At 40.2% G+C, this 27,714-nt stretch overlaps 1 protein-coding gene across 1 annotated transcript; it reads left to right on the forward strand.

Moving 5' to 3' along the window:
• The first annotated feature begins 2,016 nt into the window (after positions 1 to 2,016).
• Positions 2,017 to 27,373, forward strand: impa2.S (inositol(myo)-1(or 4)-monophosphatase 2 S homeolog). Its single transcript, XM_018224182.2, has 8 exons — positions 2,017 to 2,381; positions 11,496 to 11,629; positions 16,230 to 16,334; positions 17,763 to 17,808; positions 20,951 to 21,059; positions 23,742 to 23,850; positions 23,955 to 24,106; positions 26,923 to 27,373. Exons 1-8 carry the CDS (start codon positions 2,205 to 2,207, stop codon positions 27,036 to 27,038), a joined length of 948 nt encoding a protein of 315 aa, XP_018079671.1. The 5' UTR covers positions 2,017 to 2,204; the 3' UTR covers positions 27,039 to 27,373.
• Positions 27,374 to 27,714: the final 341 nt, after the last annotated feature.

Genomic DNA, 27,714 nt, shown 5'->3' on the forward strand with positions numbered 1-27,714 from the left:
TATATGGGAGCTTTTGTAAGATGGAGTCAGATCAACAACACGCATCCTACATGTTGTAAAGAGGTCACATGGGTCAAAATATAATGGAACTGATACAAAAATCTGATGTGTAAACTACATGGATGCTGGGCCAGAACTAAGGGTAGGTAGAAGATGCACTTGCATGGGTGCAAAAGTAAAGGGGTGCCAAGTGCATACCACTTCTCCCTGGCTGCCCATAGTTCCTGAAGAACTCAGCTGCATGGTACTGCTGCCCCTCCCAGCATGAATTAGTGTGAGAGTGAGCTGATGTGCACATTTGGGAGGTAGGGTAGCTTGACAAAAACTCTCTGCATTTTTGAGCGCCAGTGACTTGGCCTGGCCCTGCATGCAAGATTTGCTATCTGACGCAATATGCCTGTAGGAAGTGGACGTTGCATGCTGTGTCTTCAGACTGGATTTTTCTTATTAAAATACACTTTATACGATTTAACATTACAGCGATGAACATAAGATTTTGTGGGATCCAACAAAATCTTGAGCTGTTGCATGGTGTTGTGTGGCAGATAAAATCCAATCCACAAAATCTCAAATGTAGTTTAACCTAAAGGTGGCCATAGATGCAAAGATCCGCTCGTTTGGCGACATCGCCAAACGAGCAGATCTTTCCCCAATATGCCATAACGATCATGGCTATATCGGGTGTAATCTAAACATATGGCCGAACGATCCGATTACGATGCGCAATGGGCTCCGCCGGGATCAGTCGGGTCAAAATCAAACCTATCCAATCGACCAAACGTCAGATCTCCGCGGGGCTAAAGATGACGGCACTCTCTACACGATCTGAAAATCGTACGAATCCTCAATTCGTACGATAGGAGCTGTGCGTCTATGGCCAGCTTAAGGCTTCATGCAGGGTATTTGAGTAAATCAGCCATAAGGCTACTGAGCAAAACTAAAAAGTGATTAATTTGCAGAACCACAAAAGAATCAGATCAGCAAACAACAGAAACATTTAGTAGTCAATGATTCACTTTAGTATTAAAACACAAAACAATCATCTGGTACTTGGCACTATATCACTGTAGGCAATGCCAAGTGGGAGGCTGTGGTGGAGTCAGGGAAAATATGGAAGTGTTTGAATCAAAGTTGAAGGCGATTCTGGACAGGGCAGCATCAGTGTCGGACTGGGACACCAGGGGCCCACCAAAAAACCTTGGACCAGAGGCCCACCTACTCTCAGTGCTATTATTCTTCCTCTCCTCACTCAACCTCTATTCTCTTAGTCTCTTTTCTTTACATACTATAATCTATTATTCCATATATTTAGTCTCTTTGTTCTCATAGAAATAGGGAATGACCATGAAATAAGACAAATGTTTAGAAACATGAGGGCCACTGACACCTGGGCCCACCGGAAGTTTTCCTGGTATCTCTGTGGGCCAGTCCTACACTGGGCAGTATATATATGCAGGTAATTGTATTGCTGTTACATTTCAAATAGCCATCATCCTGGCCTTATTTGGTGATTATTAGCTCGGGTCTGGCTGGTGTCTGTGCAAAGGGCATGAAACATCAGAACATGGATTGTTCCTCCATATAATCTGCTCTTGCACCATGAACTGGCCCATACATCACAAATTGGCAGATATGTAATTAAAGGGGATGGAAACCCTATTCGGCGCACTCCTATGGACCATTTTACTTATACACCGCTGTATTCCTAATCCATTGTGACCTTTAATTGTGCCACACAGAAAATGGACGCTGAGGTGCCTGTCGGCTCCCATAGAGGATAAGCAATTGGAAATAATGAGGATATAGTAATGACACGGTCATGGGTTGAATGTGGTGTTTGTGGCATGCTGCAGGAGAGCTAAGCGACTATGTGTGTGGTACAGCGACACGTTACACAATGACAAGCTGAGCCTCCGCGCTGCCAGTGACGCGCCAACGATGTGAGCCCCGCCCCCTCTCCTCCCATTGGGCGGGTCTGGCTGTGAGGTTAGCATAGGGCTGCTTTGCTAGGGGGCGGTATTGGGGTGCAAAGGGCGGTGTTTTGGGTGACTAGAAGAAGGGCAACAACAGCGATGAGAGTGGAACAGAGGAAAGGACGCGGGGGACTTGTTGCATATCTTTAAGCGCAAAAGTGCGCAGTGTGCACTGGGAGAGCCGGGCTGCTGGAGAGGCTGCTGTATCACACTTGTTGGCTGCCATTGAGCATGACATATTGGGCAGAGCGGGAGGAGAGAGCCATGAAGTCCAGTGAAGGAGCCGGGAGGAGCGCTCTCTCAGCTGACAGAGACGGGGAGAAGGCAGAGCTCAATATTGTGCCCGCTGGCGACCCCTGGAAGGAATGTATGGAGACGGCGGTGCAGCTGGCCCTCCGAGCCGGGCAGGTGAGTAGCACATGATGGGGATCTATGTAGATTTCATTAAAGTCCCAGATATCAGGGGAGTTCAGTTACTGGAGGGCCGCAGGGCTCTGCCCCTTCTGTTCAGCCTTTTATTATCTAATTACTGTTACACTACAGCTCCCAGCAGCCCCATCCCATCTTGTTACAAGTGCTGCTTTCTCCTGTCTCTGCATCACAACGAGGCTTCCTGGGACTGAACACGTGAGAGGAAAACATGTTACTACCTGCTCCTCAGCTGATGTTTCCCCTCTAGCAGCCTTCTCTTCCATGTGTCCTGTATCCTTCTATTGTATTTAAAGGAGAAGAAAAGCTAACCCTAGAGACTGCACCTCCCCACCATTGGATCCGATGGCTCACAGAACAAATTGAAACTTGAAACTTAAAACTTAACTTTTACTTGTGATTTACATAAAAACATGAGTCCAGGAAAACATTAAAAGAATTGTTAAGGCCAGGGGGAAAAAACGGACTATGATAGGATTATGCGATATATGCGGGCCGTGAGGTAGAAGATAGACCAATCGATAGGTCTTGGGATAACCAAGTTTCCATTTAACTGGAAAACAATGGGTGAGATGCCCAATCCTCGTTGATTAGCTTCCTCAATTTACCATCCACCCCTTCACCCCTACCAGTTCAATGGAAGGAGAGACAGGTGAAAACTGTGCCACTAAATATATGAACACTAATAAAGGTCACAGACCCACACTCAGAGTCCCCCTGCTGCACACTTCGCAGCCACCAAAATGAGTTACCCCTTTCAAACACACCCCCCCCCCCCACTTCCATGAGGGAGATGACAAAATAAGGTGGCATCAAAGGTTGACCCACTGTGTATTAAGTCCAGACACGTTGTGGTATACGTAAGTACTCCCAAATTCTACCCCAGCAAGGCTCCGTTGTTTGCCCTCCCCTTCACCCACAGAGCGTCCCTCCCGGTATTGTTTGTAGATCAAAGGCCTGTAACAAGCCGTATTAGTTTTAATCCCCCTGCCTAACTAATCTAAAAAGCGCCTGACGCGTGTTTCTCCCGCTAACAGCAGGCTTTATCAAAGCCTTTTCTTCTCCTTTACATTACTATTTAACCCTGCACACCACCTTACTGTCTCTCGCATGTGATGGATGGTGCTCCCTAAACCTGCATTTATTTCTATTGTATTTAAACACCATCTCCTCTAACCTGCTTTTCTACCTAAACAACAAAGGTCAGTTTCACAGTAGGGATCTGAATCTAATGTGGGATCTGTTACCCGCAATGCTTTTAACCTGGGGTTTTACAGGAAAGGGGGCTTTCTGTAATTTGGAGCACCATTTCTTACAAATACCAAAAACATTTAAACCCTAAAGAATCTGGGTGTTTTGCCACCAGTATGAATGTGTGCAGCTTCGTTACCATCACACACACACACACAGTACTGTTTTATTGAGACAATCAGAATTGCTTGCTTTAATTACAATTTATGGAAAATGGCATTCATTTATATGATGGGATTCCAGATACAGGGATGGCATCCATTACCCAGAATCCTCTGCACTCAACCCATTATCAATATATTTAAGACAGAGACATTTTGTGCATACACATGTATGCACAAAATGTCTCTGTCTTAAATATATTGATAATGGGTTGAGTGCAGAGGACTCTTGTATTTGTCTATATGTATTTTGTGGTCACAGCCTCATTGCACCCCCGCCTAATGGTTTTTAAAAAATAGTGGTGAGCACAACTTTCCCTTGTTTGTTATCCATTACCCAGAAGCCAGTTATCTGGAAAACTCAGAATTACGGAACGGCCGTCTCGCATAGACTCCATTTTATCCAAATAATACAAATTTTTTAAAGTAATTTCCACTGTAATAATAAAACAGTGCCTTATACATGGTCCAAACTAAGATATAATTAATACTTATTGAAAGCAAAACTCACCTATTGGGTTTATTTAATGTTTACATGATTTTCTAGAAGACTTAACGTATGAAGATCCAAATTAAGGAAATATCTCTTATCCAGAAAGCCAATGGATTTGACTCTTCGGCTCAAATTCCCCGGCCCACTTAACCCTAAATTGACCGGGCATTAGCCCGAACTGCCAGATGGCCAATAAGAGCCTGGTGCAACAAATCTCGTGGTAGCCTACTGTAACCCAGATGTGAATTGATCTATACTGAGCCATTTCAAATAGAGCATGAAATAAACTTTTCTCTTTCTTTCTCACTCTCTCTCTAAACTGTGTGGCCCAGAGCAAAGCAGTGGAATGGAGACTTATTGATTAGACAGTATAATCTCATCTTTTACTTCGCAAAACGGCCAAAATTTGACATTGCATTGAAGTCTATGGGCTTCTTTTTCAAGGCAAAACCTGGTCGAAAAATTTTGCTCATCACTATTGGGGATAGCATCACAAAAATTGTGTAGCCTGATATGTAGACTTTGATTTGGACTTTTTGTTGGTCCTGTGCCTATGGCGCTGGCTCTTTTTTTCTAGATATTGTGTTTTCGGCTTGAAGGGATACAAGTGCGAGCCGGATAAGGACTGTGAACATAACTGACACTTTTGAGACTCGTATTTAGCTTGGATTTATCTGACTTTGATGCCCAACTTGCTTTCCTCTGTTAAGTTGCTCTTCCTTCAGCTCATATTGTCAGTTAGCACTGCCTACGGCAGTTGTGGAATACAGCTACTTTACTCCTATAAAGTTTTGCTGTCATGTTCTTGCATCTACAGCAACTCGAAATAGAAAAAGTCTGGCACTCGAGGCAAGTGAAATGCAGGGTTTCCCCTTGCTTTTTATTTCTTGTGCAGACGTGCAACGTTTCGGGGTGACCCCCTTTATCAAGCATACATACTGACCATAGTGCAAACAATATAAAGAATGACCAATTAAATTAATTAGCATACAAAATTACCAACATTCAGTTTGAAAGGCAAGGCTCACGACCAATCACCTACTAGCATGTGAAAAAAAGTTGTCACCTTCAGTGTGTTAGGTTTTGATTCTTCTGTTATAAAGTGACATTTTCTGCTACAATATATACATATTATTATAAGATGAAAAAAAGACATTTTAGCAACTAATTGCACCACAAAGCTTGCTCCTAGACTTTTCCTGTAGCACCTGAGAAAAGCAGTAAAATAGTCTGGATTCCGTTTTGCTGCTGCATTTAATTTTGGTTGTCGTGCTTTTTGTAGGTTACATTGCTGTGTAGGAGCTTTGACTCATATCATGAAACCTGTGGTTAACTGCAAGCAAAACAATTCTAAATTCAGCACTATCAAGCAATTTCTGCTTTTTAAATTAAAAATATGCACTATATTGCAGATTAGAATATCTAGTTTAAGTTTTTGATTTTTTTTTTTACTTTGCTGTACACAGAATTTTACTCCCCCCCCCCCTGACTATGATCTTGCACACAAATTCTGCCATTACTACACTTCTTCCTCTCGCACATTCTCTGTTATGTCCTCGTTCACTTGCCCGACTAATTGCCTTTGGTAGGTGCTTTTATAAAATTGAGACAATACAGGCTAGACTTGTATAAATCGTGAGCAAACCTTGGTTTGCTGCAATTTATAAGGGGTCCAGTGTAGTCATTTAGTAATGAAATATGACTGCTGCTATCAAATGAGTCTGAAATGATGATTCATTATTTTAGTTGTTGCCGTTCGGTTATACGTTACATGAACATGGCTGTAACTGAAATTAATGAGGATAAATGAAAGGACACTTGTCCTTTAAAAGCCAAAAGCTACCCAACAAACCGTTCTTTACGCAACTTACGCAAACACTCTTAGGAATTCACACTCCAAATTTGATAGTGGGAGGGGACTTTAACGCACTACGGGACTACATAACTGATAGAACGGGACCCCACACCACACATAATAGCAACATTGGGGGAAGTATAGCACAATTAGAGGCGCAACTAAGCTTGACTGACCCATGGAGACTCCTACACTTCGCAGAAAGACAATATAGTCATTATTCCAAAGTGCATGATATGCACTCTCGAATTGACTATATACTCACCCACGAACAGCTATTTTTTAGAATCCGCGAGGCAGATATTGAGGAAATCGTACTGTCAGACCATGCCCCGATCCATATTAGCATACAATTAGTGAGGCCGCACGATCACTGTAGACGCTGGACTTTCCCCTCATATTTAGCCCAAACTGACTCCTTTCGCACACTTTTAGTTAATCACTGGCATAACATGATTGACAATATAGAACACTGGGAGGAACCACTCCTACTATGGAACACTACGAAAGCAGTGATGAGGGGGCATCTCATAGCCCATACTACTAAATTACATAGGGAAGAACAGCAAAAATTCCAACAACTAATGAGTTCAGTTAAGCAAACACATGGTGCATATCTTTCTACACCGTCGGATTTCTCTAAAGACCAGTATATGCAAGCCAGACAACTGTTAGAAACGTATGCGACATCCCGAGCCAAGAAAAATCTGGATTATGCCAAGTATAAATTTTATAGATGGGGAAATAAAACAGGAAAGCTCTTGGCTACCCTCATAAAACCCCGCTCTAAAGCCAAACACATCCTTAAATTACAACCCCAAGGGGATAGGACGCCGGTTTACACCCCGCAAGCTATTAAAACAACACTTGAAGCTTATTTTCGGACAGTATATGCAGCTGAGACTCCACCGGAGGACTTAATAACCCACATCCTTCGTGAAGCCTCTTTATCGGAGATAACCCAAACACAAAGAGATATGCTGAATGCACCCATAACAAACACAGAAATAATTGACACAATAAGGACTCTGGCTAACAATAAATCACCGGGCCCAGATGGTTATACTGCGGAATACTATAAAATTTTACATCCACACGCCATTCAACTCTTAACAAACGTATACAATACCATGTATCAAAAGGGGGTTATCGCTAGTGAACAAATAGAAGCGTACACAATTTTGATTCCTAAACCACAGAAAGATCCAACCCAACTGAATTCATACCGTCCTATCTCCTTGTTGAATGTCGATCTTAAAATACTGTCTAAAATCGTAGCCCACAGATTACAATCGCTGTTACCAGATCTCCTTACAGATCATCAATTGGGCTTTGTGCGTCACAGACACTCGACGAGGGGAATTAGAGCAGCTATAGCTGCAACGGTAATCTCTTGTCAACAACAGCACACCAAAAATGTCCTCCTCGGCCTCGATGCAGAAAAGGCTTTCGACAAAATATTATGGCCCTTTCTATTCCAGATTTTACAGCACAGGAATCTAGGTCCTTTTTTTGGAACGTACATACGCAACCTTTATACGAATGCACGGACTAGATTACTAATAAATGGCGCTCTAACGGATTACATCACTATTCACAGGGGCACTAGACAGGGCTGCCCATTGTCACCCCTACTATTTAATTTGACCTTAGACCCCCTCCTGAGAATCCTCCATAACATGACGATCTTCCACGGTATAAAAATTGGAGATCACGAAACGAAATTAACGGCCTTTGCTGATGACCTCCTTTTATATATTGCGAATCCCAAACAAGCCTTACCACACATACTCTCCACCATTAACCAATTTGGCCTGGCCTCCGGATACTGTATCAATGTTACCAAATCAGTCATCATGCCGTTGGGGACAAGGGGGAAACCCAGATGGGGCAATAAATACAATCTCTCATGGACCAAGGACGAGATCACATATCTAGGCATCAAAATACCAAAAAGACCACACGAGTTGTATACCCGCAATATTACATGTAGCATACGAGAAATCACGCAAGACATAAAGAACTGGCAGTCCTATCGTCTCTCTCCTATGGGTAGAGCTAATCTGCTCAAGATGGTAGCATTCCCTAAACTGCTCTACAAATTGCAAAGTCTCCCCTTACTGGTACAGGAGAAAGATATTCAGGCACTTTATAAAATATTTAGGACTTTTATTTGGAATGGGAAGAAAGCGCGAGTTAGTCTGAAGAAACTCCAACAAAACACCCTAAATGGAGGCCTTAATTTTCCAAACGTCAAACACTATAATATGGCAGCTACTATTAGACACTTAAAAGACTGGATTCACAATTCCAGCACTTATACTAATACACATCAGGAACAACAGTTTATCCCACAGACCAATTTACTGCATATTCTACACCTGCACAAAGCAGAACTTCCACCTGCCGTCATAGACAACCCCCTACTATACTCCACATGGCAAACCTGGAAGGAACTGAGAAAACAGTATAATCTGAATAGCCATCATTCTCTATACCTGCCCCTCTTACTGAACCCTGACTTTCAGAGCGGACGAGCCTTAGCAATATACCAAAATTGGAGACTTGAAGGGGTGACAACTGTACGTCACTTGTCCAAGACTGACACTCGAAAACCCTTAACTCTTGCACAATTCCAGACCGAATTTCCAAATGCACAGAGCAATATCTTTGCCTTCCTACAAGCTCAGTCATACACTAGCAGGACTTTGAGACTTTTAACAGGGAATGACTGGGATAATTCTTTGGACAGGTACCTTCTGCGACTTGGTTCCACCAAAGGAGCTATATCGCAAAATTATAGATTCCTTCAGGACATCATTGACTATGACAGCTTACCCACAGGACCCAAACAGTGGACAATTGACATACCAGACTTGAGATTGGAGGACGTCTTCAAGCTGTATAAAAGGCTATGGTTTACCTTACCCTCAAGCATTTATAGAGAAATGTTCCTTAACTTATTGCATAGAACCTACTTGACCCCAGACGTACTTTTCAAAATGCATAGACGAGAGAATAGTGATTGTCCGAAATGTGGGCAAACCAAGGCTGACCTTATACATTGTCTATGGGCATGTCCCCTCATTCGAAGGTTTTGGAATCAGATAAGGGACTATGCAACAAGACACCTGGTTAACTATATCCCACTTTCAGCTGCGTGGGCACTCTGGGGAATAATCCCTGACACCCATACCAGAGTCACACGGGGTGCTCGGAGATTACTACTAATTATATCCGCAGTAGCTAAGAAAACGATCCTTCAGGTCTGGATATTGAATACACCGCCCACTGTCAAGATATTTCTGGAGAAATTAGTCAGAGTTTTTTATATGGACTGGGTAGAATCGTCCTTAAATAAAAACACAATAGTTCAACGATTTTTCGAAACGTGGGAGACGTTTATTGACATCATTCCACAGGCAATAAAGGTTAGGCTACAAGAATGCTTCCAACACACAGAATGGTTTTCCTTGAGAACTATAAGTGGGGATCCTCCTATTAGCTTGTGACGAACATCCACAACGTGGGTAACTGGCACCTCCGGCACTGCGACACCTAGCACTTCTGAGACATAGCGACAAACATAGAGATCCGGTACTGGTCATCACTTCCACACTGGTTGTTAAAATGGTTTAGATGTTATATATGTTGAACAGTCCATGAATACTTGCGGTGACCATTCGCATGGCTTCATGTCATGTACCACTGCCTACATCTCCATTTCTACTTGACGTTTTGGTAACTTTATTTGTACAAGATAGTAACTACCATCAATGTCAATGCATAATGCTTCCTGTGTTTCTATTTGTCGTATGACACTGTTATTCTCTACACCTATATTATGCCAACTGTTGTAACGAAAATATCATTGTGCACTTTCGGAGCTGTAGAAAATGTATCTAACTTTTGCTCGAATAAAAATTGTTTTCTTAAAAAAAAAAAAAAAAGCCAAAAGCTAGAGTCCTGCACAGGTCCATTTTTTGGAACCCATACCCGACCCGTACCCATAACCTGCAATCTGCAACCCAGACCCGCAACCTGCAACCCGACCCGCAAGTACCTTATCCGCAACCCAGACCTGCGACCCGCTTTCCATCAAGAATCAGGAAGTGCTGTCACTGTAAACCGGAAGTGACCTCATCAGAAGTGGGCTTGATCAAAAAAAGGAGCAAAACAGGAAGTGCTGTCATTGTAAACCGGAAGTGACCTCATCGAAATTAGACGTGATCAGAAAAAAGGAGTAAAAATCGCTATTGGTAAGACCCGCTGCCCGACCCGTGACTATACCCGAACCCGTAAATTCTATCCTAACTCGCAGGTTTTTACAGGGTACCCGATGGTACCCGACCCGCTGCAGGACTCTACCAAAGGCATACATTTTTTTAAACCCCAGTATAAAGGTGGCAACACATGAGCAAATGTAATTTGTTGATTCGGGCCATTTAAAACTGATGCTGCAGGTTATCTGCCCATGTATGGGGACCTGTAACTGGCCAAAAATATGTCACATGTCAGTTGGGCAGGTTGGATTTTCTTTCTGGCAGATATTGTCCAAATTAGGTGGGCATATTGGGGGGGGGATCTTTTTGTTTGGTGATCTTGCAAAATGAGCTGATCTTATAGTATATGGCCACTGTAATTTGACTAGTTATTGTGATCAACTGACATACATAATAAACTTCTCCTGAAAGACAAAGGAATACTCATAGGATAACCTTATTCCCATGTGCCATAATGTCACAATAGCAGTTTTTTTTTTCACTGTAATCTTTCCCTATGGAGGTAGTTGATTATGAACGTAGCTAGAGGCAGTATAGCATCATTGTGTATCTTCACTGTGACACTAGCTTGTTGTTGAGCCTCTATACTTCTGGTGTTCTGATCCAGACCTAATGCCATTCTGTTTGTGACTCATCTGTACTAAAAGGTATTTGTATCTCCTGACTGCTTTCTGGAGGCATGAAGTGTTCCTTGAAACTGCTGCCACACTCCTATTTAAACTGTGCTATCTTTAGATGGTATTGCACTTTCAATGAACTTACTGGGCACATTAAGACTTTCTGAAGAGCTGCATTCAGAATATTAAAACGGGGATCCTGGAAGGTGGTGTACTAAAACATGCCTGTGCTGAAATTGCTTGAGGGATCAGGTTCAGCAACAATTCTAGTGCCATAAATAACCAGCTACTGCTCTATATCAACTCAATTGCATGTTATTTACCTATTCTCTGTGTCTATTTCTGCACTGCATTTTTCTTAGCTTGGCTTTGTGTCTGTATTTATATTGTTTAATGGAGCAGAATAATGCAGGTGACAATCCCTTCTTTACAGGTCATAAAGAAAGCTCTGACTGAAGAAAAAAGGGTCTCAACCAAAACGTCTGTGGTGGATCTTGTCACTGAGACTGATCATCTAGTGGAAGAGCTAATCATTTCAGCACTGCGAGAGAAGTTTCCCTCACACAAGTATGCTGCTTTATTGGATGTAGCCATGACCGTAATAGCATTGTAGATGTATGCCATGGTATCTAAAATCTTTGTACTGGTATCTGTACTGTATTCAAATAGATGTGCCATAGATTATTCAGGTTACATGAATGATGTTTGTGCACTTTGGTTTTCTAATAGTGTCACAGAGGGCCATTGTAGGATACTGGCCTTTTTGCAGAGCCTGGCCGGCTATCTCAACCCCTTCCCCGTGCTTGTACAATGGAGTGCGAATGCGCTGTGAAGATGTATGGGGAAAGCACACTCCTGCTGTGAGGATGCACGGAGATTGGTGTGCACACACTTTGAGAACGCGGTGGTGGGGGCACGCACAGGTGAGAGGCGGTGACCAGTAGCAGAGGGGGAACAAGTGCTTGGACCGGGGGTAGGCGAAAGAAGAGGTATGTGCCTAGTGCCCAGGGCCGCCATCAGAAATCACAGGGCCCTGAACCACAACAATTTTCTAGGCCCCTGGCCCCCCGCCCACCCAAAGCCCCGCCCTACATTAAAAAGGTCAAGAGAAAACACTAAAAACGGTAAACCCCCCCAACAAACAAGTTATACAAAGCCATAGGTGGTCAGTACCCCATTAGAAGTAAAATATATATATTTGGTGGCCATGGCCCCCTTACAAGTTTAAAAGAAACATTGGTGGTCAGGGGCCCCATAGAATATAGAAAATGGAACTTACCTTAGGCTCCTTTCTTGGCTTCGGGTCTTTTCAGGGCTTCGGCTCCGTTTGTGTTTTTCATGGCTTCGGCTCTTCAGTGTTTCAGATCTTTGGCTGTACACGACTTTGGCAGTTTGGACCCCCCCCTTTAGGCCTGAGTCCGGTTGAAATGTACCCCCTGATGGTGGCCCTGCTAGCGCCCCCTACATTGTTGTGCCCTAGGTATGTGCTTCTTTTGGCCTAGTTCTGGCCCTGCCTTTTTGTTCTTGTAGATTATCTGTTGAGCTGTAAAAGTAAAAAAAAAACTTCAGTTTTTAGCAGACTGAAATAGGTTCTCCTTCAGAATATCTCTTAATTTAGATTTTCATCCATGGTGACTCCTGTTGTTTCCCATTAATGACAGTATGACTTACAAGGTAGTTGCTTTATTGCTGAAGGACACCCAATCAACACACCCATTTTACTTTGTTGGTCTACAAACCGGGGATCTGGAAATAGCAAAATACATAGTTCAGTGCTTACTTACATTTTCATGTCTCCAGGTTGTGCAGTTGTTGTGCAAAAATAACATTGTTGTGCTTCATGGCACAACAATGTTCCTATGCCTTACTTGCAGGAATAGTAAAAAATGAATAATCCATTAAAGTCAGTGGTTCCAAACTGTGGGGCTGCAGACTACAGATTTTTTTTTTTTGCAAATTAACTTGCTAAACTAAAACACTGATCACTGTTGGTACGACTATAAATGGATAAATGTGTGAGTTTGGAGGAAAAGGGTTATTGAATGTAAAATAGGCTCTGGTACAGTTGGCACTCTGTGTTTAATATCACTTGTCAGGGATGATTTTACCTTTAAGATTAATATTATATAAAAGTTATTTTAAGCTTGCTATAAATAAGCCTGCATAGGCTTCCACCCTTTACTAACTATAACAATTCTGGAAAATTCTTCCCATGGTTAAAACACTTTTATCCATTTAATTGGCACAGAAACATTGCCTTCCTTGTGTTAGTACATGATATTAGTCCATTTTGTAAGAATACTGTCGGAAAAAGAAATATTCTATATATTTTTTTTTTTTATTTATAAATTCTTTATTTACCGTATATACTCGTGTATAAGCCGACCCGTGTATAAGCCGAGGTACCTAATTTACCTAAGAAAACTGGAAAAATTTATTGACTTGTGTATAAGCCTAGGGGCTGATTGAAAATCAATCTGTACCTGCACCCACTGAATAACAATGAAAGGTAGGCCTGCCCACAGTTTAAAAAAAAAAATTGTAAGCACACCAGTCACAGTAAAATAACTTATAACTCAACCAGGGGCAGAGAGATGGAGAGATGCAGCAACTACATACGAGGCTCCTTCTGCGGCCCCAACAGTGTGCAGGACACATGTAAATGTTTACAGTCCGCAGCAAGAGCTTTGAAATTCCTCTGCTTATTTTGGTCACAAACTCTTCTAGGAGAATATGGCCTGGATGGGGGAAGGGGGTCCTATAATCCCATTATTATAAATAAGCCCCTGTTTAGCAGTTGGTGCTGCCATGCTGGTTCCTGTAGGGAGAAGATAATCCATATAGAATACAGGGCTAGCAGTGGGTGCTGGGAAATAACACAACACTTTATACAAAAGGGCCCTGGTCCTGCTACCTCCATGCCTGAATATGGTCAGGACTCTGTGACTGACTGTCACGATCGCCGCCCGGAGCAGGTCCAGGAGCTCCAGGCGGCGCGTCCTTCCCTGCCGGCGTCGCTCCCAAAATGGCGGCGCCCATGGCCGCCACGTGGGTAGCGGCGCCGGCGCCTCTACCCACGTGGTGGCCATGGGCGCCGCCATTTTGGAAGGACGCCGGCAGGGAAGGACGCGCCGCCCGGAGCTCCTGGACCTGCTCCGGGCGGCGATCGTGACAGTCAGTCACAGAGTCCTGATGCGCTATGGGAGAGGGAGGTGTGTTGGGGCCGCAGAAGGAGCCTCGTATCCGGTGAGGGATTGGCTACAGTATCCGGTGAGGGATTGGCTACAGTATGTGCGTATGACCCGCGTATAAGCCGAGGTCGAGTTTTTCAGCACATTTTGGGTGCTGAAAAACTCGGCTTATACGCGAGTATATACGGTACGTGTTTTGCAAAGTACAATGGTATGAGATTCCTGCAATAAAGAATTCAAGTATAAGATGTAGTGTTTGAGCATACAGTATCGCAAAATAAAGATTATTACAAGACACCAGCAGGTTACATATCTCGTAGTCGTACTTTGTGAGTAAGAAACCATTGAACAAGAAAAAGAAAAACAGAAAAAACAAACTGATGTTGGGCACATCTACAATCCTGTATATAGTAGCAAGATGGTGGGTGGGGAGTAAGCACAGAGAGGGTAGGGTGATGAGCACCATGTATATCAATGAAATAGCAATTGAATATCAATTGAATATCAGAAATATTCTAGATTAATTTATTAGTTGCAAGCACAAAGTCTCAGTGGATCCATTTCCACTGTATTCCGTTTCTATATCCTTTATGCAGGACTATGTTTTCCCTTTGAAATGTGATAACCCTTTGTTTTGTTTATGGTAACTATTATGCTTCCCAGTTGTCACCTTTACCATGTCCTGTGCCATAAGGGCACTTGAGCAGCTACAAAACTGATTCTGTATGAAATGTAAAGTAAAGCCCTTAATTTGAATTTTCTGAACTTTTTATATGAATGTGTCAATATCTCCTCTTTAATAATGGAACTGGAGAAACTATACTTGAGGCATTCCAAAGAACAGTTTAGTTTGGTTATCCTACATTAAAGTGATACTGACACTAAAATAAAATCTTCAAGATATGAATGTACTTGACAAGTTACCTCTAGGTCATGTTTATCATTTTTCACTGAAGGGGCTGCATTTGTAAGTGATTGTTGCCTGAAGTTCTTTAAAGGAGAAGAAAAGGCATGCTATACTGGGGGGGGGGCAAAAGTTATGCACCCCAAGTGATTGTATTTACTTACCTTAAACCACGGGCCCTTGCAGAAAACTGCACCAGCCTGGGTTTATTCCAGTGAGCACCATGGTGCGATTGCCTTCTGGCTTCTTTTTTCTTCTCGCGGCTGAACATGCGCATTAGAGTGAAAATTTGAACATTAACGAAAAAGCCGGCTATTTCTTTCTACTGCACATGTGTTTGCCCCAGGAAATTTGAAGAAAGAAGAATCAGGAAGAGGATCACTCCATGGTGCTCACTGGAATAACCACGGGCCGTTTTTTGCTGATCGGAGCACTGGCACAGAATGGCAGGTAAGTAGATACAATCACTTGGGTGTGCCTAACTTTTGGCACTCCCAAGTAAAAATGCCTTTTCTTCTCCTTTTTAACTTTTTTTTTTTTTTTTGCCAACCTGACTGTCCCTTGTCAACCTGTCAGAGTTTCTAATGCTAACGGACTACTGCTGCACAAATATGGCAGCCCCCTCATAGAGGAACATGTGGGATCAGTTGGGTAATGCAAAAGCAATGGCCAGTCTTTCTTTAAGCCTGATTGCCCCTTGACACATGAAACAAAGCCAAACCTCTCTGCTATTTAAACTGCTGAGCCAAGTATGAAAGGCAGCAGCTGGCGTAGGTGTGTGTGTCCTTCCTGTTCTATATTTGTATCACCTGCTTGTGAAAACAAGGTGCTTTTTGTACCATTCTCTGTATCTGTAGTTGGTTCATCAGTGTCATCACGCAGGGTAGGGTTTGATTTACTGCAAACAACATGTAGCGGTTTATTAACAGCTTGCAAGGATAATGCATTTAAAAGCACGTCTTATTCAAACAGTGAGGGCTCATTAAACAGTCCCTATGGCTACATGATTAACTTACGATAAAGCATTTGTGTTTAAGTTTCTGATGAGTAACAACATATTCTCCATGTGTAGATTTATTGGTGAAGAATCTACCTCTGCAGGTTCTAAATGTGTTCTTAGTGACAGCCCAACCTGGATTATTGATCCTATAGATGGAACGTGCAACTTTGTACACAGGTATATTTTTCTTTGGTTAATTTGCCTTGCTACATTTTAAGGCTTTCTTATTTGAGAAGGTCAACATTCATTTCTGACAAATAGAACATCAGTAAACAGTCATAAATTGTGTACATGATGATTAAACAGCACTGTATAACAAGATTTTATGCTGTAGTTTTATATTGTGGTTTTTTTTTTTTCCCCATCCCAGCCAATTTTAAGTTGCTATTTCCTAGGTGTCTTCCCCCCCCCCCCTCCTCCTGAGTTAATGCAGTATTAAAGTTTTTTCTTTCCTCCCCAAGCCACTGCTTCGAAATAAACCAATATTAAACCAGGCAGTGCAAACAAAGCACTATGCTGCCAGTTTACCGTATTAACGAGTATTCCTGGCTTGGATTTAGAAATGCACAATAGAGTAAAATCTGTACAGATGAGACATCTGTTATCCAGAATGCTCTGGGGCTTTCCAGATAACAGATCTTTCTGTAACTTGGATCTTCATACCTTAAGTCAGCTAGAAACTACATGAGTCTACGGGAGATGGTCTTTCTGTAATTTGGAGCTTTATGGATTTCCACATAACGGGTCCTATACCTGTACTGTACTACATATGTTTCAGCTCTAGGGACACCTGGGAAAGGGCAATGGAAAATGTCAGCACAGTTATTTTTTTCCTGGATCTGGTGCAGTATATTCCCTAAAAAGGACCTATGGTCCAGGGATGAATGGACAGAGCTGCCTATAATCACAGCTTAAAATTAAACTGGGTGAAGCCTGTTTTTTTTATTTTCAGATGTCTGTTTCATGTAAATAGAATAAAAAGGAAACTGGCAATGCTTAGTACAAATGAATATTGTGGGCTAAATATACCTTTGTTATTTTCATCTAGAGCATCATTTAGTACTTAGTATTTCTACAAATATGCACGGCTAGTGATGGGCAAATCTGACCTGTTTCACTTCGTCAAATTCTCAAAATGGTGACATTTTTGTCGAAATGCATTGGTCTCTGGGCAAATTTTTTTTCATCCTTTTTTTTTTTTTCTTTATTTTTTTTTACGTGTGACAAACTGGGCAAATTTTTTTCACCCATGGTGCTTTATTTTCACTGCTAAACTTGATGAAACATTTCTCTCATCACTATACATGGCTCTTGTGCACCCAGTTTATCATTACTGTTATTCTCTATAGCTTGTGACAGTTCTTAATCATAATGGAAAGGTTTTTGTAATCACAAAGCACGCTTTATTGAAACATTATTACTGTACAGGGGTAAAAGTATAATATAAATCAAGCTGGTTTAAAATCTTTCTAGTGTTAAAGGGGAATTTCATTGCCTTAATTGAAACTAATACAACCAATGATTTTAGGTAGTTGGTCATTGTCATTGTCAATGTACATATAAATTAAACCTATGAAAGCTAGTAACTATTATTATTCTTTTCAGGTTTCCTACGGTTGCTGTTAGCATTGGATTTGCTGTCAATCAAGAGGTATAAAAAGTGTTCTGTAAGTTGGTAAACTGAGATTCCTAATGGTATCTCATAGGGGATGGGTAAGAGATAAATTAAAATTATTTATCCTCTTTTTTTTTTTTTTTTTTTTTTTAGAACTTGAGTGTGTGGATGTATTTTTTAATTTTGTTAGTTTTTAGAGCTGAAGCAGTATCTATTATATATGACTCCTTTTCCAGTTGTATTTGTGGATGTATTCATTTTGCTCTATATTTCTTAAACTTCATCTGTCACTTAAATATATAATTTGTCCTGATTCATCTTTTAAGGATGAAAGCTTCTATATAGTTTTCTGTAATTCTTCTAGGTCATTAAACACATGTAAGATAATGGGGACCCAATACAAAAGCCTTGACTATGTTTTATAAAACATTAGTCTAGCTGAGGATGTGCTATTGACAACTGCACTTTGCATGTATATTTTTTTAGATAGTTCAGATATTTACGAGGCCAAAAGACATTTATTTAAACAGTGGATTTTGATGTATCTCTGCATCAATTGCCTTGGCAAAATCCAAATAGATACAATTTATTGCACGCTTTGTAAGATTAGATGGACTCTGCCAACATGAAAACATTTCTTCTGCCAATTGCCCCGCATTGCTATATTTATGTACAGCAGTTCCCCTCACCCGCATATCTGATGAGGGATGTGATTGCTCTTTAGGTTGACAAAATTCCATAAAATACATATAAACAACTGTCAAAGTATTGGAATTGTTTTGGAGTCAGGCAAAGTATGGTCCCCTTTAATAGACCTCACCTACTGCAGAAAGTCCAACTTACATTGAAAAAATTACATTTTGAAAAGGCCTATACTTAATTAATTAAGAGTATACTGTTCTGATTCTCAAGTCTGTAATTATTTAGTGGCACACATAAATAAGCATAATACAGCGCCATCATTTATTTTATTTTAATTTGATTAAATACCAAATTCCCCACAAATGATTTGTCTAGATATTGAATATTCATTTTGCATCAGCTTTTCACAACACTTTTTTTCAGTTCAGATGTTTTCAGATTGTTCACCAAAAATACTTTTTCCAGTTATTTTCTATTTGTGACTGTTTTTCTAATATTGAAGTGTAAAGTTTAATTTTTCACCATCTGAAGTGGCCTCACAAGGAAAAGTTGTACATTTTACCTCTGTCGGTGGATTCAGTGAGGCTTGGTTTTGGATTCAGAGTATTATGTGAGGATCTCTGGAATGGAACTAGATAACATGAATTGTAAGAGGAACTTTGTATGATGTTGTATCTAATGCTGGCAATTCGATAACCAGAGGAAGCAGCCTAGGGCTGTCACAATGACACTAGACCCAGCAACTCTGGATTTCTTATTAAGTAGCAGAATCCTCCCAATCCCAGTATTACTGTACCACATGGAAAGAATGAACATTTCATTATAAAAATGTTGTCCTGTAGATGCATAAAAGGGCTTGTCAACATAGTAAATGTAAAAGGAAACCTATACCTTAATATAGGGGAAAATCTCTTCACTCACAATTGATGGCACTGCAAGGAACAGTAACACCAAAAAATGTAAGTATTTTAAAGTAATGAAAATATCATGTAGTGTTGCCCTGCACTGGTAAAACTGATCTGTTTGCTTCAGAAACGCTACTATAATTCATATAAACAAGCTGCTGTGGAGCAATGGTGGAAATTGAAAAATGGCTATATGGCACAGGTTAACTAATGGATAACAGATAACACCATTAGACAGACAGAGCTTATCTTCTATCTGCTGTGTAACTTGAGCTTTTTCTCCTTTGAATGGCTGTCCCCTTTGCTACACAGCAGCTTATTTATATGAACTATAGTAGTGTTTGTTAAGCAAACACAGCAGTTTTACCAGTGCAGGCCAACACTGCAATATATTTTCATTACTTTAAAACACTTTATTTTTTGGTGTTACTGTTCCTTTAACTCACTTAAGCTGGCTGTATCATAGTGAGTTCTGTCCTGCAAGAATTCTTTGTAACTAAAGGCTACATAAAATAAAAACCTCTCTGGACTTAATAGCAATTCAGAGAGAGACTTATAAAGTTACTAAATTTACAGTGATAAGGTCATCATTCACACCATTAGGTGTCATTACATTCAAAACGAAGACCCAGTAAGTGGCTCACTGTAGGCACATACTTGCCAACACAATCCTTTGAAAGCCGTTCATGCAGTGCATTTGTATCTCTAAACCTTATAAATCTTATAAATCAAGGGTCTTTTCAGAATTCCAGAGATTGCTTAAACAGTCCTGACCACTTGCTGCTTTACTTTGAATCCAGGTCTATATTCTGACAATTTTATTTTTGGCTGCCTCCAGAAAGGCTTTATTTAACTGTTGGCTACAAAAGGAGTCTCCCTCATTGACAGACACAATGGCTTAAATGGACCAGCCTAGTTGGCAGGAAGCTTTATTAGTAAAAACTAAAGGAAATAATTCCAAAGAATCATTTAGACTTATATGGTCTCCTTACTTTGAGTTCTGTGACTCCAATACCAGAATTCAAATATCTCCGTTTCTTCAATTAAAAAATGTTCATAGGGGGGGGGGGGTATCTGACATTCCCAAGACAATGGGCTTTTTCTTTCTTCTTTTTCTTTTAAGAATGTCTATTCGTCCACTGGCTTAGTTAGTGATAGTTAGTCCTTGTTAGCTTCTATTTTATTTTACATATTACTTCATTGTAAATTATACATTCTGTATAATATATCATTTTATTAATCTTCTTATTCTGCATACTATTTATTATATTGATTTTTATGGTTTATTGTGAAAACCAAATAAAATATTTCAAATCAGGCCTACATTCTTATATGTCTTACCACATATGCATGCCAATATGTCCATTACTGTGGGTATTATTCATGTTATCTGTGCTACAAGTGAAATGTGATGCAGGTATATGTACTTGGCTATGGGAATGCAGAATATATATGGGGTCTGGTAGTTGTTAGTGAGATTGTGGTGCAAGAGTTAGTAAATGCTTTCTTTAAGAATAACTTGTATTCTAGTTTTGGTGCCACACTAATCAATCTTAGTTTAGGAAATAGGTATTTGGGAAGGTAACCATTTATTTATTTTTCCCCACAAACATTTGAAATTCGCCCTGAAGCTTGAATTTGGTGTGATTTATCATTGCACAAATGGAAACATGTATACTGGGAGAAAAGGTCATGGTGCTTTTTGCAATCAGGAGAGACTCCATGTGACACAAGAAACTGGTAAATGCTTGTCTCTTCTTTTGTTTACGGCTTCATTTAGTTATTGTGAGGTTTTTTTTTTTTTTTCTTTTACTATTTTGTGGCAATCGTACTTCGATTCAAAGTTTTTTTTTATCTTCGTCCTTCGATCTCCCAAACTCCCCCAATTGCCTCCATACAGATTGTAGGAGGTCCCCCCCCATAGGCTAAAACAGCACTTCGGCAGCTTTTAGTTGGAGAATGGTCGAAGTTTTAAAGAGAGTACTTCAAAAAAATTCGACCTTCGAATTTCAAAGGTTTTTTTCAACTTCGAATCGAAGTATTCCCTACACAAAAAATAGCTCGAAATTCAAAATTTTTCACTTCGAAACTTCACCTTAACCTTTGATAAATCTGCCCCTAAGTCTACTAGAAAATAATTTAAATATCAAATCCAATAGGCTGGTTTTGCTTCCTATAAGGATTAATTATACCTTAGTTTGGTTCAAGTACAAGGTACTGTTTTATTATGACAGAGAAAAAGGAAATTTTTTTTTTTAAAAAAAACTTGAATATTTGGATAAAATGGAGTATACAGGAGACAGCCTTTCCGTAATTCTGAGCTTTCTGGATAACTAGTTTCCAGAGAACGCATCCCATACCTGTACTCATTACAGTAATAGTTATATATACCATATTCTCTTAACCTGCAATTAATATCCTGTTTGAAAATGAAATATTCATTGCATCCTTGGAAGACTTTAGTGCAGGTGCCCCAAACCTTTTTTCTGTTCTTCTCAAAGTGAGCCACACTTAAATGTAACAATTGTCAGGGCCACACAAGCATGGAAGTTGCCAAATAAGCACTGTTGTTGGTTATTTGGTAGCCCCATATAGACTGCCAATCTGCATAAAACTTGTTTGGACTAATCTTGTGTCATTATTCTTCAAACCCAGGAAATAAAAAATAACCTTTGAAACCACTGGGCTCAACATTAAAGCAGGTAGTGAGCAATGTTTAGCACAGATTTAGTGACCATGTGTTGGATATAAAGGTCGGTTTTAGGGTGCAACTTTACTTTACGTTTCCTTTTGTAATTTTTTCTTAAAAAAATTATAAGGTGATTCCTTAAAATCTTAATGCAGCAACTTGATTTTATTACAGGCTATTACTTAACAATTCTTCAGTCGCTTTCACAAAGGATACTTTAGTCTGCAAATTGTCCATAATACAAAAAAAGGTTATTGGCTTTAATCTTGAACACTAGTTGCAACATATAGGACCTGCTTATAGAGAATGATTTATTAAGCACAATAGAAACCATGTCCTACAGAGATGGTTGACTACAGGAGACTCACATAAATTGTTAGTATTTTGGTCAGGTTTGGCAACTTATTGCCATTGGGTTTTTTCCCCACAAATTTCAATGAAAATTACCTCAACAAGTTTAGTTGTATTGTTTAAATGGATCAATCTACTTAATTATTCTACCTGTTTCATGCAAACTGAGCTTGCTACAAATCAAAATAATAAGTGATGCATGCCAAATAACCAGATTATGTCACACTTGTGCCAGTTACAGTGCCTCATCTACCCCATGCCTAAAATAGAATGTAAATCTGGCATTTACTTTTTAGAAAATAAGAATCTTGTACTGTACCTTTTAGATTTTATATTCGTCATCCTTTAACAAGTATTCTTACCTTTGAGAATCTCTACATCTGATCATAAAGCAGTAGCGTAACTAGAGGGGGCGGGCCCTGGTGCGTGACGTGCAGCCGGGCCCCGCCCCCTCCATACGGCCCGCATTTTCAGTGGCGCATGGGCTGCCGGGGGCCCCTGAGGGGGTGCGGGCCCTGGCCCGCTCGTACCCCCTGCTCCCCCGGTAGTTCCGCCACTGTCATAAAGTATTAAAGAAGGATAGTTCATTCTCCAGCAACAACACAAGGTGGAATAATATCGTAATTGTGATTGGTGTTAATAGTGATGCACCGAATCCAGGATTCGTTTCGGGATTTGGCCAGGATTCAGTCTTTTTCAGCACGATTTGGATTCAACCGAATCCTTCTGCCGGGCTGAACCGAATCCTAATTTGCATGTGCAAATTGGGGACGGGGAGGGAAATGGCATGACTTTTTGTCACAAAAGGAAGTAAAACATTTTCCCCTTCCCACCCTTAATTTGCATATGCAAATTAGGGTTCGGTATTCAGCTGAATCTTTTGCGAAGGATTCGGGGGTTTCGGCCAAAATATTGGATTCGGTGCATCCCTAATTAATTAGTAGCAGTTATTAGAATATGTGTGTTCTCACCTGCATTGCTCGCTCTAGTCCTCCAACCCTAGCATCTGTTGCATGTAGATGTTTTTAGGGGAATAAAAGTCGGCAACAAAAATTAAAGCCAGTTACCAATATATATTGCACCTGGCATATTTTGCTAGGTTTAGCAACTGCCGGTATATATTTGGGAGGAGAAAGCTACTGTATATGCATATAATTCTCCCTCCTGTATCCGGTCTTTGTCATAATGAGGTTTTTGTCATGACCAGGTTTGTGGACCCTACTTCTGGCTCTGGATACTAGCCACAAATCCATCATTCTTTGCGTACTTGCAGAGCTGGTTAAACCATTACCAGCATGTTGCTAAATGACAAAGCAATTTACTTTATTAAATACACTATCCTAATTTTTAAGGATTTTTTACATCTTATATTCTCATTTCAGGGATAAGGAATGCTTTCATTTTAACAGAAATTGGTCCAAAACGTGATCCAGCAACCTTGAAATTATTCTTGGGTAACATGGAAAAAATGCTTCAATTCCAAGCTCATGGGTAAGAATTGGTTTGTTTATTTTAACACACACTTTGGTATTAACTTGCTCCTAAACTATATACACGCACTATAATTTAATTTACATCTTCTACTTATAATATAGAATTCGTGTGATTGGAAGTTCCACCTTGGCTCTTTGTCACATAGCGTCCGGTGCTGCTGATGCCTATTATCAATATGGGCTCCATTGCTGGGATTTGGCTGCAGCAACTGTTATAATCAGAGAAGCTGGTGGAGTTGTGATAGATACTACAGGTAAGTCTGTGGCCCAACCTTGTTCTTCAGCTAACAAACAATTGGCAGTACTTGCCTGAGCAGAATTATGGCCTTGCTGTTAAAAAATTGGGTAATAAAATGCCTGAAATTTGCTGTAAAAAAAAAATGGCTGGTGTCCTAACACATGCACTAAGGTCAAATTTTATTAGCAGCCAATTAACCTTACTGTATGTGTTGGAGTGTGTGAGAAACCCATGCTAGCACTTAGGATTGAATAAGGCACTAAGAATAGAATAATAAAATAGTACAGGTATGGGACCTGTTATCCAGAATGCTCGGGACCTGGGGGTTTCCGGATAACGGATCCTTCCGTAATTTGGATCTTCATACCTTAACTCTACTAAAAAATCATGTAAACATTAAATAACCCCAATTGGCTGGTTTTGCTTCCAATAAGGATTAATTATATCTTCGTTGAGATCAAGTACAAACAACTGTTTTATTATTACACAGAAAAAGGAAATCATTTTTAAAAATGTGGATTATTTGGCTAAAATGGAGTCTATGGGAGACTATCTTTCCGTAATTTGGAGCTTTTTATGGAAAACACATGACACAAAGATCCATTATCTGGAAAGCCCTAGCTTTTTCCGTAATTTGGAGCTTTTTATGGAAAAACATGACACAAAGATCCATTATCTGGAAAGCCCTAGCTTTCAAGCATACTGGATAATAGATCCTATACCTGTATAGAAAACACAGCAGTACAGAACTTGCAGTGCTTGGAATAGATCCGTTGTGGGCTATTCAGTGCTGAGAAAGAACACTAGACTGCATATGCAACTGACCTAGATTCTGTAGTCCACACAATTAAAGCTCACAGCAAGTTCTGCATAGTCTTCAAAGGATGCTCCTGTCTTTGTTTTTTGGAGTGTCAAAGAGGAAAATACCCTATGTGTATATAGTCACTGTATCTGCTATTTATTAGAATGACTACTGGCGCATGGATTAGTCCTATAACAAACATTTGTTCCATTTATTACTCTTAAGTGGGAGCTGCCATGTTTTATGTTGTAATTTAAGGCAATTTCTATATAACACACTGTAGTTTTCATAATGAAACTGCTTTCAGATGACACTGATGTTCTGTGCATGCACCAACTTTATTCACCCTAATTAAACAAAAGTATAATACTTTTTTTTTTAAATATGCAAGAAAAAAAGGCTGTGGTTTTAGGTTTATGTCTCTTATTTTATCAAGCCTGCATACCTAATAATTGCAAAATGCTATTACCTCCTTACAAGTTGCAGAAAAGTGGCAAGTCACTACCCAATATTGGCGTGGTGGAGGGCAATAGTAAAGCTCAGGGGCGTAACTACAGAGGAAGCAGACCCTGCGGCTGCAGGGGGGCCCAGGGGGTGCAGGGGGCCCCTTGAGGCTCTCATTGATGAGCAATTTGAACATATATTGGTAAAACAGGACAAACACTGGATATGTTAGTATATGGGGGCCCTAAAATGAATTTGCTGTGGGGCCCAGCAACATCTAGTTACGCCACTGGTAAAGCTAGCTTATAGAAATGAATAGAAATGTTTTAGCCATTCGGTGTCTAGCATCCATTACAGTACCTAGTCAGAGCTGGGCTCAGATATAATATAGGCAAAAAAAGACTTTCATATCCCTTCCGGTAAGCAGTATATGCCCCCCACACACACACACGGCATGCACTCTTACCAGGAGATTTCCCATTTTGAGCCATTCTGATTGTGGATTTATGTACATATCCAATAGAAATCTAAGCAATACAGAAATTTCTCTTATATCGGACTTTACTCAACACATGTCTACGACTCCAGGGCCAAAATCCTGATACACCCAAACCCTGTCCCTTTCATGGCAGTCTGGGCCCCCAAAATGACTCCTCTGCCCTAAGGTGACCTTGGAACCTTTTTCTGTGCTGGTCTTTTATTGAAAGGAGAAGGAAAGGCTAAAATTAAGTAAGCTTTATCAAAAAGATCTATATAAATACACCAGTCCTCTATCAAAAGAAACACAGCATTTCTTTCCTTCTATTGTGTACACATGGGCTTCTGTATCAGACTTCATGTTTTCAGCATAAACCTCCAGGGCTGGGACTTGATCATGCTCAGTTTGCTTCTCTATCCCTCTCTCTTTTCCTCCTCCCTGCTGTAATCTGAGCCCAGAGCTATCAATGAGCGGGGAGAGATTCAGACAGGAAGTGATGTCACACCAATCTAATATGGAAGCTGCTAGCCTAAACAAACAAACAAAGCTTTTAGAGCTGTTTACTTGGGTATGGTAAAACATTCTGCAGAATAAATAGTGTTATAACTTGCACTATTCTGGCTAATCTATTGGTAATAAACTGCTTCAGTAGCTTTCCTTCTCCTTTAAGCACTAAAACCAGGACAGCTGGCGGCTACAGGGCTTGAATGGGAATTGTGAGCAAAGGGAGATAAGGAAAACGAAAGCCTTCTACCTTGCAGCTGGTGCAGAAGCTGTAATACTGTAGATACACAAGATAAAGCTCTTTATTTCAGTATTGGTAAATATATCTGAATTATTAGCATTTTGAATTTAGACCCCCTTTACATTATCCGGGTTAACATATATGTGCACTTTAAACATTTAATGTAATAAAAGCCAAAATATTTGCACCAGCTCTAATTACCCACGGCAACCAGTTATGTGATTGCATTCAAACAGGTGGCCCATAAATGCTAATTTATGTTGCTCTGAGTTTCTGGACAATTTGCAAATGTTTTCAATATGTTGTCCACAAGTGTCACTTGTTTGATGGATTTCTATATTTGCATGTATAATTTGTTTTTAGGGGGGCCTCTGGATCTCATGTCATGCCGAGTGATCGCAGCTGGGACTATGGAACTTGCACAGAGTATAGCACAAATGCTACAGACTATTGACTACGGCAGAGATGATGAGAACTGAAATATATCTGATTTTCTTGACAATAACATGGTTCTGCACCGGATTATGATTGTGCAATGGATATTTTAATGGCTTATCTTATTAGAACAAGTACATAGGCTTTTGTTTAGCACGCAACTGTTTATATGAAATGTGAGGGAGGGTTTGTTGTGTTTTTTTTTTTTTTTTTTTTAATCTGATTTAGTTTTTTTTTTTGTTTTTTAATTTCGATTGCTTTTCAGGGGTAATTTTTATGTCTTTATACATGAGCTAACTGTTTTCACAATTGTCCTGGAGTTAAAATCTAATGTGTTTTGTGAAATATGCAGCTTAAATTAAACTTTATTTTTTCACTACCTCAGGTATGTGATGTCTATTTTTTATACACATACGTAGCATTGAGCTAAAAAATAATTTATTATAACATTAGTTTCCTACTGCAAAAAAACTCCCCTGCTATGTGTCTATAGCGCCTTGAAAATGGGTGACTCACACTGAAATCAGTTGTTTATATATGTCAGAAATTTACAGAATCATTATGGTTAACGTTTATTTAGAAAGCCCCAAAAATATGTGTAGAGCTGTACAGTAGGAGGGTGCAACAGTAGAGAGCTCTGCTCATTAGAACTGACAGAGAGTATGCTGTTTGCAGCCAGGAAACAAACGTTAAATTGAAGGATTTTTGGATTACAATCAA

The sequence above is a fragment of the Xenopus laevis genome, chromosome 6S, assembly GCF_017654675.1.
Source record: "Xenopus laevis strain J_2021 chromosome 6S, Xenopus_laevis_v10.1, whole genome shotgun sequence".
Classification (NCBI taxonomy): Eukaryota; Metazoa; Chordata; class Amphibia; order Anura; family Pipidae; genus Xenopus; species Xenopus laevis.

Excerpts from the sequence above, each read along its gene's own strand:
- impa2.S (XM_018224182.2), top strand. The coding sequence starts at position 2,205 with ATGACATATTGGGCAGAGCGGGAGGAGAGAGCCATGAAGTCCAGTGAA. Across the intron at positions 16,335-17,762 it reads ACGTGCAACTTTGTACACAG|GTTTCCTACGGTTGCTGTTA; the intron begins GTATATTTTTCT and ends TATTCTTTTCAG. Across the intron at positions 23,851-23,954 it reads CTTCAATTCCAAGCTCATGG|AATTCGTGTGATTGGAAGTT; the intron begins GTAAGAATTGGT and ends CTTATAATATAG.